The sequence below is a fragment of the Staurois parvus genome, unplaced genomic scaffold (assembly GCF_062004578.1).
Source record: "Staurois parvus isolate SC_StPar_1 unplaced genomic scaffold, SC_StPar_1.0 ptg001071l, whole genome shotgun sequence".
NCBI classification, from domain to species: Eukaryota; Metazoa; Chordata; class Amphibia; order Anura; family Ranidae; genus Staurois; species Staurois parvus.
Window position 1 is genome coordinate 93,084 of NW_028318867.1, and position 15,334 is coordinate 108,417.

Here is a 15,334-nt window from a genome sequence, read left to right on the forward strand (position 1 = left end):
ATACAGAGTGTGATCGGAGGGGGGATACATTGTATACAGAGTGTGATCGGAGGGGGGATACATTGTATACAGAGCGTGATCACAGGGGGGATACATTGTATACAGAGTGTGATCGGAGGGGGGATACATTGTATATAGAGCGTGATCGGAGGGGGGATACATTGTATACAGAGTGTGATCGGAGGGGGGATACATTGTATACAGAGTTTAAACACAGGGGGGTGAGCCCACCAATCAGCAATAAGGTGAAGTCTGATTGGCTGCCCTTTATTCTGACTTGTAGGTGACCCCGGGATGGAGCGGGTCACGGATACAACTGATCTGTATTATAATTGATCTCTTCATTCTGCTCATTGTCATCATTCAGCGCGGGTTCACACTGATCCGGTGCGGCACATCGCATGAGATTCGCACAAGAACCGCACCGCATACCTGTACAAGTCACGTGATTTCTGTGCGGTGCGATTGGAGTCCTACATTTGTGTGGCTCAGATCGCACTCACCTGCACCAAAATAGTGCCGGGCTCTTTTTTATGTCCGCATCAGAATCGAATCGCACGAGTATTCACACCTATGTGACCCGACTCTGCACATCGCACCGCAGTTTGCCAACTGATTTCGGGGTGTTGTTAACATACACACCTGCAGCAGCTCACATGAACGGGGTGCAATCATGATGTGCTGCGAAAATCGCACAGAAACCGGTACAAATTCCACACCGCATCAGTGTGAACCCGGGCTGAGCGTCCATTCTGTCATCTTCTGTTCTAACATCGGCTGAACCCTGTGACTGGCTGTCCGTCTATCTGTCTATCGCTCTTCCCCCCCTCTCCTTCTCCCCCCCTCTCTTTCCCTCCCTCCTTTCCTCCTCTCTCCCTCTTTCCCCCTCTCTATCTCTCTCCCTCCCCCCTCTGTTTCTCTCTCCCTCCCTCCCTCCCCCCTTTCTTTCTCTTTCTCTCCCTATCCCCCCCCTCTCTCTCTCTCCTTTCTCCCTCCCCCTCTCTTGCCCCCCCTCTCTCCTCTACCCCCCCTCTTTCTCCCCCCTCTATCTTTCCTTCTCCACCCCCCCTCTCTCTCTCCATCCCTCCTCTCTCTCCCTCCCTCTCTCCCCCTCGCTATCTTTCTGTCTTTCTCACCCTTTCTCTCCCTCCCTCTTTCTCCCCCTCTCTTCCCCCCCCCCTCTTCCTCTTTCCCACCTCTCTCTCTCCTCTCCCTCCCTCCCCCCTTCTCTCCCTCCCTTCCTCTCCCCCTCTTTCTCTCTCTTCCCCCCTCTCCCCCTCTTTCCCTCTCTCTCTCCCCCCGCCCACCTCTCTCTCCCTCGTTCCCTCTCTCTCTCCCCCTGCCCACCCCCCCTCTCTCTCTCTCTCCCCCTCCCCTCTCTCCCTTCCTCCCTCTCTACCCCCCCTCTCCTCTCTCTCTCTCCCCCATCTCTCTCCCTCTCTACCCCCCCTCTCCTTCTCCCCCCCTCTCCCCCTCTTTCCCTCTCTCTCTCCCCCCGCCCACCTCTCTCTCCCTCTTTCCCTCTCTCTCTCCCCCTGCCCACCCCCCCCCCTCTCTCTCTCTCTCTCCCCCTCCCCTCTCTCCCTTCCTCCCTCTCTACCCCCCCTCTCCTCTCTCTCTCTCTCCCCCATCTCTCTCCCTCTCTACCCCCCCTCTCCTTCTCCCCCCCCCCCCGTCTCTCTCTCTCCTCCATGTGTATGAAGATGAATGTGGTCTGTGGATGGCGGACGGTTTGGGAAGTCGCAGTCTTTGTTTCCGCTGTGAGATATCTGGCAGTGTGTGTGTCGCTGTGATCGGGATGATTGCTGTCGGTATTATTTCGGATTTCTCCGGCTAATCTCCACATATTGGCTTTCTGTGTTGTTCGATGTTTATCTGTTGCACAAGACTCGCAGGTCCCCCCCCCCCCCAGTATTCTATGGCAGGTATGGCAGCTGTAGGTTGAGCCAAAAAATGAAAAAGTACAGACATCCTTTGGAATCTGCAGAACCAAAATTGGAGCCGCTCACCGAGCTCTCTGTTTGATTCTAGTTCTGGGTACAAAATGTATTTTCATCTATTCCTCAACATCCACAATTGATTTAAATCCACTGTGTGTACGATACATACCTGTGCAAACCCAGATATTACCTTGTAACAGTGATGTCATCACTCGGCTGTACATAGCCTGTGCAGAGAGCAGAGCTGTGGGAGGGACCGATAGGCTCCGCCCACTACTCACTGCCTGTAAAAACTGCAGCAGGGGGCGGAGACAAGACCAATCACCCTGCACAAGGAGAGAGAACAGAGCTGTGGGAGGGGCCCAGCAGGCTCCACCCACTACAGAAAACTGCAGCAGGGGGCGGACACAAGACCGATCACCCTGCACAAAGAGAGAGAACAGAGCTGTGGGAGGGGCCCAGAAGGTTCCACCCACTACAAAAAACTGCAGGCGGGGGCGGAGACCAGACCGGTCACCCTGCACAAGGAGAGAGAGCAGAGTTGTGGGAGGAGCCCAGCGGGCTCCACCCACTACAGAAAACTACAGGAGGGGGCGGACACAAGACCAGTCACTTTGCACAAGGAGAGAGAGCAGAGTTGTGGAAGGGGCCCAGCAGGCTCCACCCACTAAAGGCTGCCTGCAGAAAACTATAGGAGAGGGCGGAGATAAGACCGGTCACCCTGCACAAGGAGAGAGAGCAGAGTTGTGGGAGGGGCCCAGCAAGCTCCACCCACTACAGAAAACTGCAGGAGGGGGCAGAGACAAGACCAGTCACCCTGCACAAGGAGAGAGAGCAGAGTTGTGGGAGAGGCCCAGCAAGCTCCACCCACTACAGAAAACTGCCGGAGGGGGGCGGAGATAACACCGGTCACCCTGCACAAGGAGAGAGCAGAGTTGTGGGAGGGGCCCAGAAGGCTCCACCCACTACAGAAAACTGCCAGAGGGGGGCGGAGATAACACCGGTCACCCTGCACAAGGAGAGAGAGCAGAGTTGTGGGAGGGGCCCAGCAAGCCCTACACACTACTGGCTGCTCGCAGAAAACTACAAGAGGGGGCGGAGACAAGACCGGTCACCCTGCACAATCAGAGAAGAAGGAGCTGTGGGAGGGGCCCAGCAGGCTCCACCCACTACAGGCTGCCTGCAGAAAACTACAGGATGGGGCAGAGACAAGACCAGTCTCCCTGCACAAGGAGAGAGAGCAGCAGTGAGCGGTCTTTATTCCAGGAAGTCTCACACTGGATCACTGCCCAGATCCTGGAAGAAATCCACAAATCTCACCGAGATTCTGGAAGAATCCACAAGATGAATGGATTTAGACAATATTTGCTCATCTCAGAGTTCAGCTTCTTCCAGACGACAATAAAGGTCGAGATTTCTGTAAACATGCCTAGAAGTGGATTCCGGAGAACATTGGTGACCCAAGAGTCCGCAGTCCTGAGACTCTGAAATATTAATAGACTCTGGACATCTGGATCTCGGCAAGAGCGGGATAAAAATAAACACCAAATTCAGCTGTAATGCTGCAGAGACATCGCCGCGGATTCTATCCGGATGTTTCCATGGCCACTGAGACAAAAAAGTTACAGAATTCATGTGATGTGAAAAAGCTGAAAACAACATTCTCATCCGTGTACATAAATATACCAGAATATAATATATACATGTAGCAGAATACTGTATAATATATAATAAATACCAGAAATAAATATATAAATATCCTGGAATATAATATATACATGTAGCAGAATACTGTATAATATATAATAAATACCAGAAATAAATATATAAATATCCTGGAATATAATATATACATGTAGCAGAATGTAATATGCAAAAATACGTACATACTGTATACTGGAACATAATATACAAATACAGGAGAGTATATGATATAAAATACCAGAAAATAATGTGTAAATATACCAGAATTAAATATATCAATATCCCTGAATATAACATATAAATATAACTGCATATTTTATGTAAATATACTGGAATATATACATATTGTATACCAGAATATAATATATACATAAATCAGAATACTGTATAATATATACAAAATACCAGAAATAAATATAGAAATATCCTGTAATATACTGTAATATATAAATATATCTGAATATAATATGTAAATATATCAGAATATAATATATACATGTAGCAGAATGTAATATGCAAAAATACATACATACTGTATACTGGAACATAATATACAAATATAGGAGAGTATATGATATAAAATACCAGAAAATAATGTGCAAATATACCAGAATTAAATATATCAATATCCCTGAATATAATATATAAATATAACTGAATATATACATACTGTATACCAGAATATAATATATACATATATCAGAATACTGTATAATATATAAAAATACCAGAAATAAATATATAAATATCCTGGAATATAATATATAAATATAATTGAATATAATATGTAAATATACCAGAATATAATATATATATGTACAAAATGTAATATGCAAAAATACATACATACTGTATAAGGGACATAATATACAAATATAATAGAGTATGATATAAAAATACCAGAAACTAATGTGTAAGTATACCAGAATTAAATATATAAATATCCCTGAATATAATATATAAATATAACTGCATATTTTATGTAAATATACTGGAATATATACATATTGTATACCAGAATATAATATATAAATATACTAATTATATGATATAAAAATACCAGAAAATAAAATGTAAATATACCAGAATTAAATATATAAATATCCCTGAATATGATATATAAATATAACTGAATATAATATGTAAATATATCAGAATATATACATACTGTATACTGGAATAAAACATATAGATCTACCAGAATGTATTATCTTAAAATACCAGCAAATATGTAAATATACCAAAATTGAATATTTAAATATACTGGAATATATATAAATATTCTAGGAATATAATATATAAAAATAACAGTAACAAATATGTAAATAGACCAAAACATAATATGTAACTATAACAGAATATAATATATATAAAAATAAAAGAATATATTATGTAAATATACTGGAATCTAATACGTATCTATAACATAATCTAATATATAATTTTTCCAAAATAAAAAATATAAAAATACCAGAATACAATATTTACTGCGGACTGACAACTCATGGGGCCCTGGGCAATAGGGGATCATGGGGCCCCTGTGTCCTTGCCCACACCCAAAAAAGCCTATGAAAAAGGTACCAGGGGCATCTCATGGGGCCCCTACTGAGTGCTCGAATGGTCAGTCCGCCCCTGATATATATATATATATTCATAATATAATATATAAAACACTGGAATATAATAAGTATACATACCAGAATATATTTATATAGTTAGGTTGAAAAAGCATGCAAGTCCATCTACTTCAACCAGTAGAAAAAAACACATAAATAGCAAACCTCCATAAACACATACACAATTCTATTACCACAGTTGATCCAGAGGAAGGCAAAAGAAATTCCTATGAAACATGGTCCAATTTGTTCCAAGGAGGGGAGAAGGAGTCCTTCCTGATCCCCCAGGAGGCAATTGGATATTCCCTGGTTCAATTATCCCTTTTGTTATTACCTATAAATGTTGATATTCAGTTACATTATGTGTATTTAGGAATGCATCAAGCTCTTTTTTAATACAATCTACTGAGCTGGCCAAAACTCGTTCTTGAAGGAATGTATTCCACATTTTCACAGCTCTTACTGTGAAAAAGCTTTTCCGCATTTAAAGGCTATACTTCTTTTCCTCCAGATGTAAAGAGCGCCCCCTTGTCCTCTGTAATGACCTGAAAGTGATTAACTCTACACCGAGTTCACTATATGAACCACTGATGTATTTATACATGGAGATCATATCCCCCTTATGTATTATACATGGAGATCATATCCCCCTTATGTATTATACATGGAGATCATACCCCCCCTTATGTATTATACATGGAGATCATATCCCCCTAATGTATTATACATGGAGATCATATCCCCCTTACGTATTATACATGGTGATCATATCCCCCCTTATGTATTATACATGGAGATCATATCCCCCCTTACGTATTATACATGGAGATCATATCCCCCCTTATGTATTTTACATGGAGATCATATCCCCCCTTATGTATTATACATGGAGATCATATCCCCCATTATGTATTATACATGGAGATCATACCCCCCCCTTATGTATTATACATGGAGATCATATCCCCCCTTATGTATTATACATGGAGATCATATCCCCTTATGTATTATACAGTCATGGCCGAAATTGTTGGCACCCTTGATATTTCTCCAGGAAATCATGTATTTCTCACGAAACGTATTGCATTAACACATGTTTTGCTATACACATGTTTATTCCCTTTGTGTGTATTGGGACAAAACAAAAAAAGGGAGGAAAGAAAGCAAATTCGACATAATGTCACACAAACCTCCAAAAATGGGCTGGACAAAAGTATTGGCACCCTTTCACAACTGCGGATAAATAAGAATGTTACAAGCATGTGATGCTCCTGTAAACTCACCTGGGGCAAGTAACAGGTGTGGGCAATATAGAAATCACACCTGAAAGCAGATAAAAAGGAGAGACGTTCACTTAACCTTTGCATTGTGTGTCTGTCTGTGCCACACTAAGCATGGACAACAGAAAGAGGAGACGAGAACTGTCTGAGGACCTGAGAACCAAAATTGTGGCAAAATATCAACAATCTCAAGGTTACAAGTCCATCTCCAGAGAACTAGATTTGCCTTTGTCCACAGTGCGCAACATTATCAAGAAGTTTGCAACCCATGGCACTGTAGCTAATCTCCCTGGTCGTGGACGGATGAGGAAAATTGATGAAAGATTGCAACGCAGAATAGTCCGGATGGTGGATAAGCAGCCCCAAACATGTTCCAAAGACATTCAAGCTGTCCTGCAGGCTCAGGGAGCATCAGTGTCAGCGCGAACTATCCGTCGACATTTAAATGAAATGAAACGCTATGGCAGGAGACCCAGGAGGACCCCACTGCTGACACAGAGACATAAAAAAGCAAGACTACAGTTTGCCAAAATGTACTTGAGTAAGCCAAAAGCCTTCTGGGAAAACGTCTTGTGGACAGATGAGACCAAGATAGAGCTTTTCGGTAAAGCACATCATTCTACTGTTTACCGAAAACGGAATGAGGCCTACAAAGAACAAAACACAGTACCTACGGTAAAATATGGTGGAGGTTCAATGATGTTTTGGGGTTGTTTTGCTGCCTCTGGCACTGGGTGCCTTGACTGTGTGCAAGGCATCATGAAATCTGAGGATTACCAAAGGATTTTGGGTCGCACTGTAGGGCCCAGTGTCAGAAAGCTGGGTTTGCGTCCAAGATCCTGGGTCTTCCAGCAGGACAATGACCCCAAACATACGTCAAAAAGCACTCAGAAATGGATGGCAAAGAAGCGCTGGAGAGTTCTGAAGTGGCCAGCAATGAGCCCAGATCTAAATCCCATTGAACACCTGTGGAGAGATCTTAAAATTGCTGTTGGGAAAAGGTGTCCTTCCAATAAGAGAGACCTGGAGCTGTTTGCAAAGGAAGAGTGGTCCAAAATTCCGGGTGAGAGGTGTCAGAAGCTTATTGATGGTTATAGGAAGCGACTGATTTCAGTTATGTTTTCCAAAGGGTGTGCAACCAAATATTAAGTTAAGGGTGCCAATACTTTTGTCCAGCCCATTTTTGGGGTTTTGTGTGACATTATGTCATATTTGCTTTTCTGCCTCTGTTTTATATTTGTTCCAATACATACAAAGGGAATAAACATGTGTATAGCAAAACATGTGTTAATGCAATACCTTTTTTGTGTGAAATACTTGATTTTCAGGAAAAATATCAAGGGTGCCAACAATTTCGGCCATGACTGTACATGGTTATCATATCCCCCTTATGTATTATACATGGAGATCATATCCCCCCTTATGTATTATACATGGAGATCATATCCCCCCTTATGTATTATACATGGAGATCATATCCCCCCTTATGTATTATACAGGGAGATCATATCCCCCCTTATATATTATACATGGAGATCATATCCCCCCTTATGTATTATACATGGTGATCATATCCCCCCTTATGTATTATACATGGAGATCATATCCCCCCTTATGTATTATACATGGAGATCGTATCCCCCCCTTATGTATTATACATGGAGATCATATCCCCCTTATGTATTATACATGGTGATCATATCCCCCCTTATGTATTATACATGGAGATCATATCCCCCCTTAATCTCCTCTTCTCAAGAGAGAATAAATTCAGTTCCTCTAATCTTTCCTCATAGCTGATCTCCTCCATGCCTCGTATCAGTTTGGTTGCCCTTCTCTGTTCTTTCTCCAGTTCTCCAATGTTCTTGTTGTGAATTGGAGTCCAAAACTGAACTGCATATTCCAGATGAGGTCTTACTAATGATTTGTACTGGAGAAATTATATATCTCTCTGGAGAGAGATACAAGAAAGTAAATTTCTCCCCATTCCCGCCTTTGACAGGTGTCATCAAGACAGCTCTCTGTATGTCAGGTTCTGTTCCTGAAGAGAGGAACAGATTATTGTCACCTGACACATGCAAGCTGATGTCTTCCAAATCCCACAAATTATGTGGTTAAAAAAGAAGTGTAATGAGGTTTGGCCTGGTTATGTTTACTTATTTTAAATATCCTTTAATGACCTGATTTCTAAGACCACGGATCTTCAATTATCATTGGTGGGTCATTGCAACAGAATATTTTGGTTTGTTGGATGATTCTTTGGTGGTTTCAGTTAGCTTTGTAGTTTTCTTGCATTTAAGGTGGCTTGGTTGGTGGCTTTGTTGGTGGTTTGGTTGGTGGCTTGGTTGGTGACTTGATTTGTGGTTTGGTTGGTGGCTTTGTTGGTGGTTTGGTTGGTGGCTTGGTCGGTGGCTTGATTTGTGGCTTGGTTGGTGGCTTGAATAGTGGTTTGGTTGGTGGTCTGGTTGGTGGCTTAGTTGGTGGTTTGGTTGGTGGCTTGGTTGGTGACTTGATTTGTGGTTTGGTTGGTGGCTTTGTTGGTGGTTTGGTTGGTGGTCTGGTTGGTGGCTTAGTTGGTGGTTTGGTTGGTGGGTGGGTCAATTGGTGAAATTACCATATTTGTGTAGGTGATTGTTGTTTGATTAGTTGGTGATTCACCAGGTCGATAAGTACAGCTGGGCATATGAGGCTCGAATTGCATCTGATTCCTGCAATACCAGCTGTGGATGACCCTGTTGGCACTACCCAGAGAAGTAAAATTCAACTGGAACTTTGAAGGAGCTTGGTGGAACATTTCCAGTGGAACATTGACAGCATGCTATCATATGCAGTCACTGTTTGGGCACTCATGCAACCACGGACGATGTGGCTGCCTGAATACAAAAGCCAGCAGAGTAGATTCCTCCACCTATGCTGTTTTGCATGGATGGGTGACTCTAATGATTTTTGGTTTACCTAATTTCATAGGTCAGTTGCTTGGTGTTTAGGTGGAATCACTCTTTTGTATGTGGATTGGCTGGTTAGTTGAGGAGGTGACTGTTGGTTGGCTGGCTAGTCGAGGAGATGACCGTTGGTCGGTTGGTTGGTTGGTTAGTTACTTTCTGTCCTGTTCTTTTGATTTTCAAGTCAAAGGTTGTGGAGCCAAGTATTGCCAACTGGGACACCCACAGCTTGAATTTTGGATGGTTCAGCAGGAATCTGCTACAATTCGAGCTGTGAATGGCTGGCATTAGGTGTTGAGACATCTGGTTAAATTGCATATGGGGGGTAATGAGTTTGGTGGTAAGTTATTGTTTTTTTCTGTTTATTAGGGAAATGGTGGGTGGATGGGTTGGTTGCAATTTGGTTAGCTGGCTAGCTATTGGAAATTCCCCCTAAACTAATAAGGTGGTTTGGGTGGTTGCTTAGTTAGTTGGTTCCTGGACTTATTGTTTGGTGTAACTCATTAATCATTTTTCCTTTTTGCTTTTCTTTTCACTTCTCATGACGTGCTGAGATCTCCAATAGAGTGAAATGTGACAAAGCTTATAACCACCCCTGTGACCCTGCCTTCCAGATCTAGATGGACCCATCCTTACCGTTCACCAGACCATCAGCGATGTAAGAGGAAGTTTCTACCAGGAGAAGACTGTCTTCCTGCGATGTACTGTCAGCTCAAATCCACCCGCCCGCTTCATCTGGAAACGAGCCACTGAGACCTTGTCCCAAAGCCAGGACAATGGGGTGGACATCTACGAACCTCTCTACACACAGGTATGATATGTTTGTGCATCAATGTATTACCTGCTAGCAGCAAGCAGATAGTTGTGGAAGACTATTCAGATCAGGATGTCTGTCATTTGAAGCCACCAACCCTGCTTGCCACCATAGAAGGGGCAGGTTAGAAAACAATAGTAGGTGTTCCATTGTGAAATGTGTCCCCTTTGACACTAGTTGTATCAAAGATTATGTAATGTATGTCAATCTGCTCTTAGAAGCCTTTAAGTACCATTATGGCTAGGTTTAGATGTGCAGTTGTGGGGTACAAACTCAAATTTCAAACTTGAATTGTATTAAAGTCAATGGGTGTCATATTTGATGGTCACTTTAGGCCCTTTGGAGGGCTGCTAGGAAAGCAGTAGTCACCCAAACTGACCCTCTCCACAAATTTGAAATTCAAATTGTAACGGAACCTGACTGCACTTGGGTACTTCCGTTAGACTCCCGCTTCCCCGTCCGAAGCCCGACCACAGACACCACAGCAGACGATACAAGACTAGACGACACCAGTCTTGGAAGTAAACCAGGAAATGGACTAGTTTATTTTAACACAGATACAAGATATATACACTCAAGGGGACAATCCCCCTCCCTGCATAATGACACAGGGCGGGGCAATCTACAATTAGTAACAAGAGACACACCAACAGACAGTCCCATCAGGAGGGCTGCTGGAGACACCCCCCACCAAGCCAATACCCATAAACATATACATCCCATAATAGTTTGCTCCCAAGCAAGACACACAATAGAATAATGGGATGCAACCACATGGCATTAAACAATCAACAACCCCCCACCCCAATATTAGGACAGATCACCCTGTACCCCTAACAGGCACAGGGTGACTTACACATAAGAGGGATATGGGGAGATGAGACAGGGGTCTCCCCACCTCTCCAAAGTGAGCTGTGTTCCATGGACCCCCCACCCAAAGTGACTCCCGTCACACAAATATTGGTAAATCTAACTGGAGTCAAATTAGAATTTTATTGTGGAACATGTCTCTGAAGGTTCTTATTTATCCAGGTCGTGATATAGTTAGTAGTACAGCGTAGCTAGTCACATTTAAATAGGCTTTTTCTGAAACATCGAAAATGTTTCATAGCTGATCCCAGCCACCTCTTTGTTCTAATGAGTTTCAGGAAGACACCCCAACATTTACTTACAGTTGGGTAGCATCAACACCTTAATCCAACCACCATGGAATGTCTCAAGGCAGATGCTGATTATCAAGGAACAGGGTGGGAGGTGTGAAAGTTGTGGATCCACCCTGTTCTAGTTACATAATTGCATCCTGGGTGTCAAGAAATCTGCATAGGAGTCAATTCTTTGATTCTTTCAGAAGGTGAAAATTGTTGTCAAGTCAGAGAGTAGAGTTGTTAAAATTGCATTATATGTAGAAGACAGATGGTGTTGGAGGTCTCCACCACTGTTTAGAAACGGATGTTCCAGTTTGACGTAGATGGCCTCTTTTATGCCTGTTGTGATCCAGTTGTCCTCTCTGTCTGAAATCTGCACCTCACTGTCCTCAAAAGATTACTGGGGTCTGTTCTTGATACTCACTACAGCTGAAGAAGTGGCTTGGAGAAGCTACAGAAAGTCTTCAAAATGACAGAACAAGAGAACAAGTCCAATTGATTGTGTCTAACTACTACTAGCTACGTATATTGTGGAACAATTCCTGAAGAACCACAAAAAAAGGAAACGTCTCCAGGATTCTCATAATTTCTGAATGTTTCTCGGAGGATCTGTGCTCCCTTACAGAGGGAAGAGGTAAAACAGGAGTTAGATGAAGCTCCTTACATCGATCATCTCTGGCTTTCCCCCAACCAGGGGCGGACTGACCATTTGGAAACTCGGGCACTGCCAGAGGGCCCAGGGTCAGTAGGGGGCCCCATGAGATGCCCCTGGTACCTTTTTCATAGGCTTTTTTGAATTTGGGCAAGGACACAGGAGCCCCATGATCCCCTATTGCCCGGGGACCCCATGAGTTGTCAGTCCGCCCCTGCCCCCAACAGTAGAAAATCTTCAATTATAAATGGTGTTGAAGGCCTCCACCACTGTTTGGAGATGTTTGTTCCAACTGATGTAGATGGCCTCTTGTGAACCAGTAGCCCTCTCTTTCCAAAATTTTCACCTCACTGTCCTTAAAAGATTACTGGGGTCTGTTCCTGATACTCATTACAGCTGAAGAAGTGGCTTGGAGAAGCTACAGAATGTCTTCAAAATGACACAACAAGAGAACAAGTCCAGTTGATTGTGTCTAACTACTACTAGCTACATATATTGTGGAACAATTCCTGAATAACCAGAAAAATGGAAACGTCTCCAGGATTCTCATGATTTCTGAATGTTTCTCGGAGGATCTGTACTTACTTCCAAAGGGCAGAGGTCAAACAAGCGTTAGGTGAAGCTCCTTACATCCGATCCTCTCTGGCTTTCCCCCAACAGTAGAAAACCTTCAATTATGAATGGTGTTGAAGGCCCCCACCACTGTTTGGAGATGTTTGTTCCAACTGATGTAGATGGCTTCTTGTGAACCAGTAGCCCTCTCTTTCCAAAATTTTCACCTCACTGTCCTCAAAAGATTACTGGGGTCTGTTCCTGATACTCATTACAGCTGAAGAAGTGGCTTGGAGAAGCTACAGAATGTCTTCAAAATGACACAACAAGAGAACAAGTTCAGTTGATTGTGTCTAATTACTACTAGCTATATTGTGGAACAATTCCTGAATAACCACAAAAAAGGAAACGTCTCCAGGATTCTCATAATTTCTGAATGTTTCTCGGAGGATCTGTACTTACTTCCAGAGTGCAGAGGTCAAACAGGCGTTAGGTGAAGCTCCTTACATCCGATCATCTCCGGCTTTCCCCCAACAGAAGAAAACCTTCAATTATGAATGGTGTTTAAGGCCCCCACCACTGTTTGTTCCAACTGATGTAGATGGCCTCTTACAAACCAGTAGCCCTCTCTTTTCAAAATTTTCACCTCACTGTCCTTAAAAGATTACTGGGGTCTGTTCTTCATACTCACTACAGCTGAAGACGTGGCTTGGAGAAGCTACAGAATGTCTTCAAAATGACACAACAAGAGAACAAGTCCAGTTGATTGTGTCTAACTACTACTAGCTATGTATATTGTGGAACAATTCCTGAATAACCAGAAAAATGGAAACGTCTCCAGGATTCTCATGATTTCTGAATGTTTCTCGGAGGATCTGTACTTACTTCCAAAGGGCAGAGGTCAAACAAGCGTTAGGTGAAGCTCCTTACATCCGATCCTCTCTGGCTTTCCCCCAACAGTAGAAAACCTTCAATTATGAATGGTGTTGAAGGCCCCCACCACTGTTTGGAGATGTTTGTTCCAACTGATGTAGATGGCTTCTTGTGAACCAGTAGCCCTCTCTTTCCAAAATTTTCACCTCACTGTCCTTAAAAGATTACTGGGGTCTGTTCCTGATACTCATTACAGCTGAAGAAGTGGCTTGGAGAAGCTACAGAATGTCTTCAAAATGACAGAACAAGAGAACAAGTCCAGTTGATTGTGTCTAACTACTACTAGCTATGTATATTGTGGAACAATTCCTGAATAACCAGAAAAATGGAAACGTCTCCAGGATTCTCATGATTTCTGAATGTTTCTTGGAGGATCTGTACTTACTTCCAAAGGGCAGAGGTCAAACAAGCGTTAGGTGAAGCTCCTTACATCCGATCCTCTCTGGCTTTCCCCCAACAGTAGAAAACCTTCAATTATGAATGGTGTTGAAGGCCCCCACCACTGTTTGGAGATGTTTGTTCCAACTGATGTAGATGGCTTCTTGTGAACCAGTAGCCCTCTCTTTCCAAAATTTTCACCTCACTGTCCTCAAAAGATTACTGGGGTCTGTTCCTGATACTCATTACAGCTGAAGAAGTGGCTTGGAGAAGCTACAGAATGTCTTCAAAATGACACAACAAGAGAACAAGTTCAGTTGATTGTGTCTAATTACTACTAGCTATATTGTGGAACAATTCCTGAATAACCACAAAAAAGGAAACGTCTCCAGGATTCTCATAATTTCTGAATGTTTCTCGGAGGATCTGTACTTACTTCCAGAGTGCAGAGGTCAAACAGGCGTTAGGTGAAGCTCCTTACATCCGATCATCTCCGGCTTTCCCCCAACAGTAGAAAACCTTCAATTATTAATGGTGTTTAAGGCCCCCATCACTGTTTGTTCCAACTGATGTAGATGGCCTCTTGTGAACCAGTAGCCCTCTCTTTCCAAAATTTTCACCTCACTGTCCTCAAAAGATTACTGGGGTCTGTTCCTGATACTCATTACAGCTGAAGAAGTGGCTTGGAGAAGCTACAGAAAGTCTTCAAAATGACAGAACAAGAGAACAAGTTCAGTTGATTGTGTCTAACTACTACTAGCTACATATATTGTGGAAAAATTCCTGAATAACACTGTTCAACAAATTTTTATTTTTTGCCAGTTTTGGAAACAAAAGGATCCATTTCTTAATGAATTTCACTTTCTGAGTTCAAATATAACAATGAAATTTGTCAATTGGCTCTAGTTTTTCTGTAAGCGGAAAGTTTTCTACTATAGGCATAATGACTACATAATGCACAATAATTATATAGATAGATGTCTTTCCACAAATATAAAGCAAGTGATATTGACTACATAACAAAGCCTAAATGGCATAATATATTGCATAGGATTACCAAGAAAAATTATAGCCATAAGCTAAGTTGAATCATTTTAATACTTAGGATTCTCACTAGTTTTGTCTTCAGTTTGTGTCGGTTTTGCTTCTCTTGGCTTTTCTCTTGTATTCGAGGAAAGGGCTATCTCTTACAACTGCACGTGACTACACGCTTCAGGTTCTTCCTCACTTGACTCAACCACGAAGGATTCTGGTGCTTTAGGAATTGGTAGCCCCTCTCCATGAGGAACTGGACGTATTGCCGATGGAATATTTGGATAGTGCACAGATAACTTTTTCTTCTTATTTAGCCCTTTTACAATTGGAGGCACCATACAAA

The 15,334-nt window shown here is 42.8% G+C and overlaps 1 protein-coding gene across 1 annotated transcript in view; it reads left to right on the forward strand.

The window, feature by feature from the left end:
* Positions 1 to 15,334, forward strand: part of MDGA1 (MAM domain containing glycosylphosphatidylinositol anchor 1) — a 245,798-nt gene that overhangs the window by 23,774 nt on the left and 206,690 nt on the right. Inside the window, exon 5 of the mRNA XM_089658457.1 lies at positions 10,097 to 10,293. Within this exon, the coding sequence (XP_089514583.1) occupies positions 10,097 to 10,293 (197 nt within the window). The remainder of the gene's footprint in view (positions 1 to 10,096; positions 10,294 to 15,334) is intronic.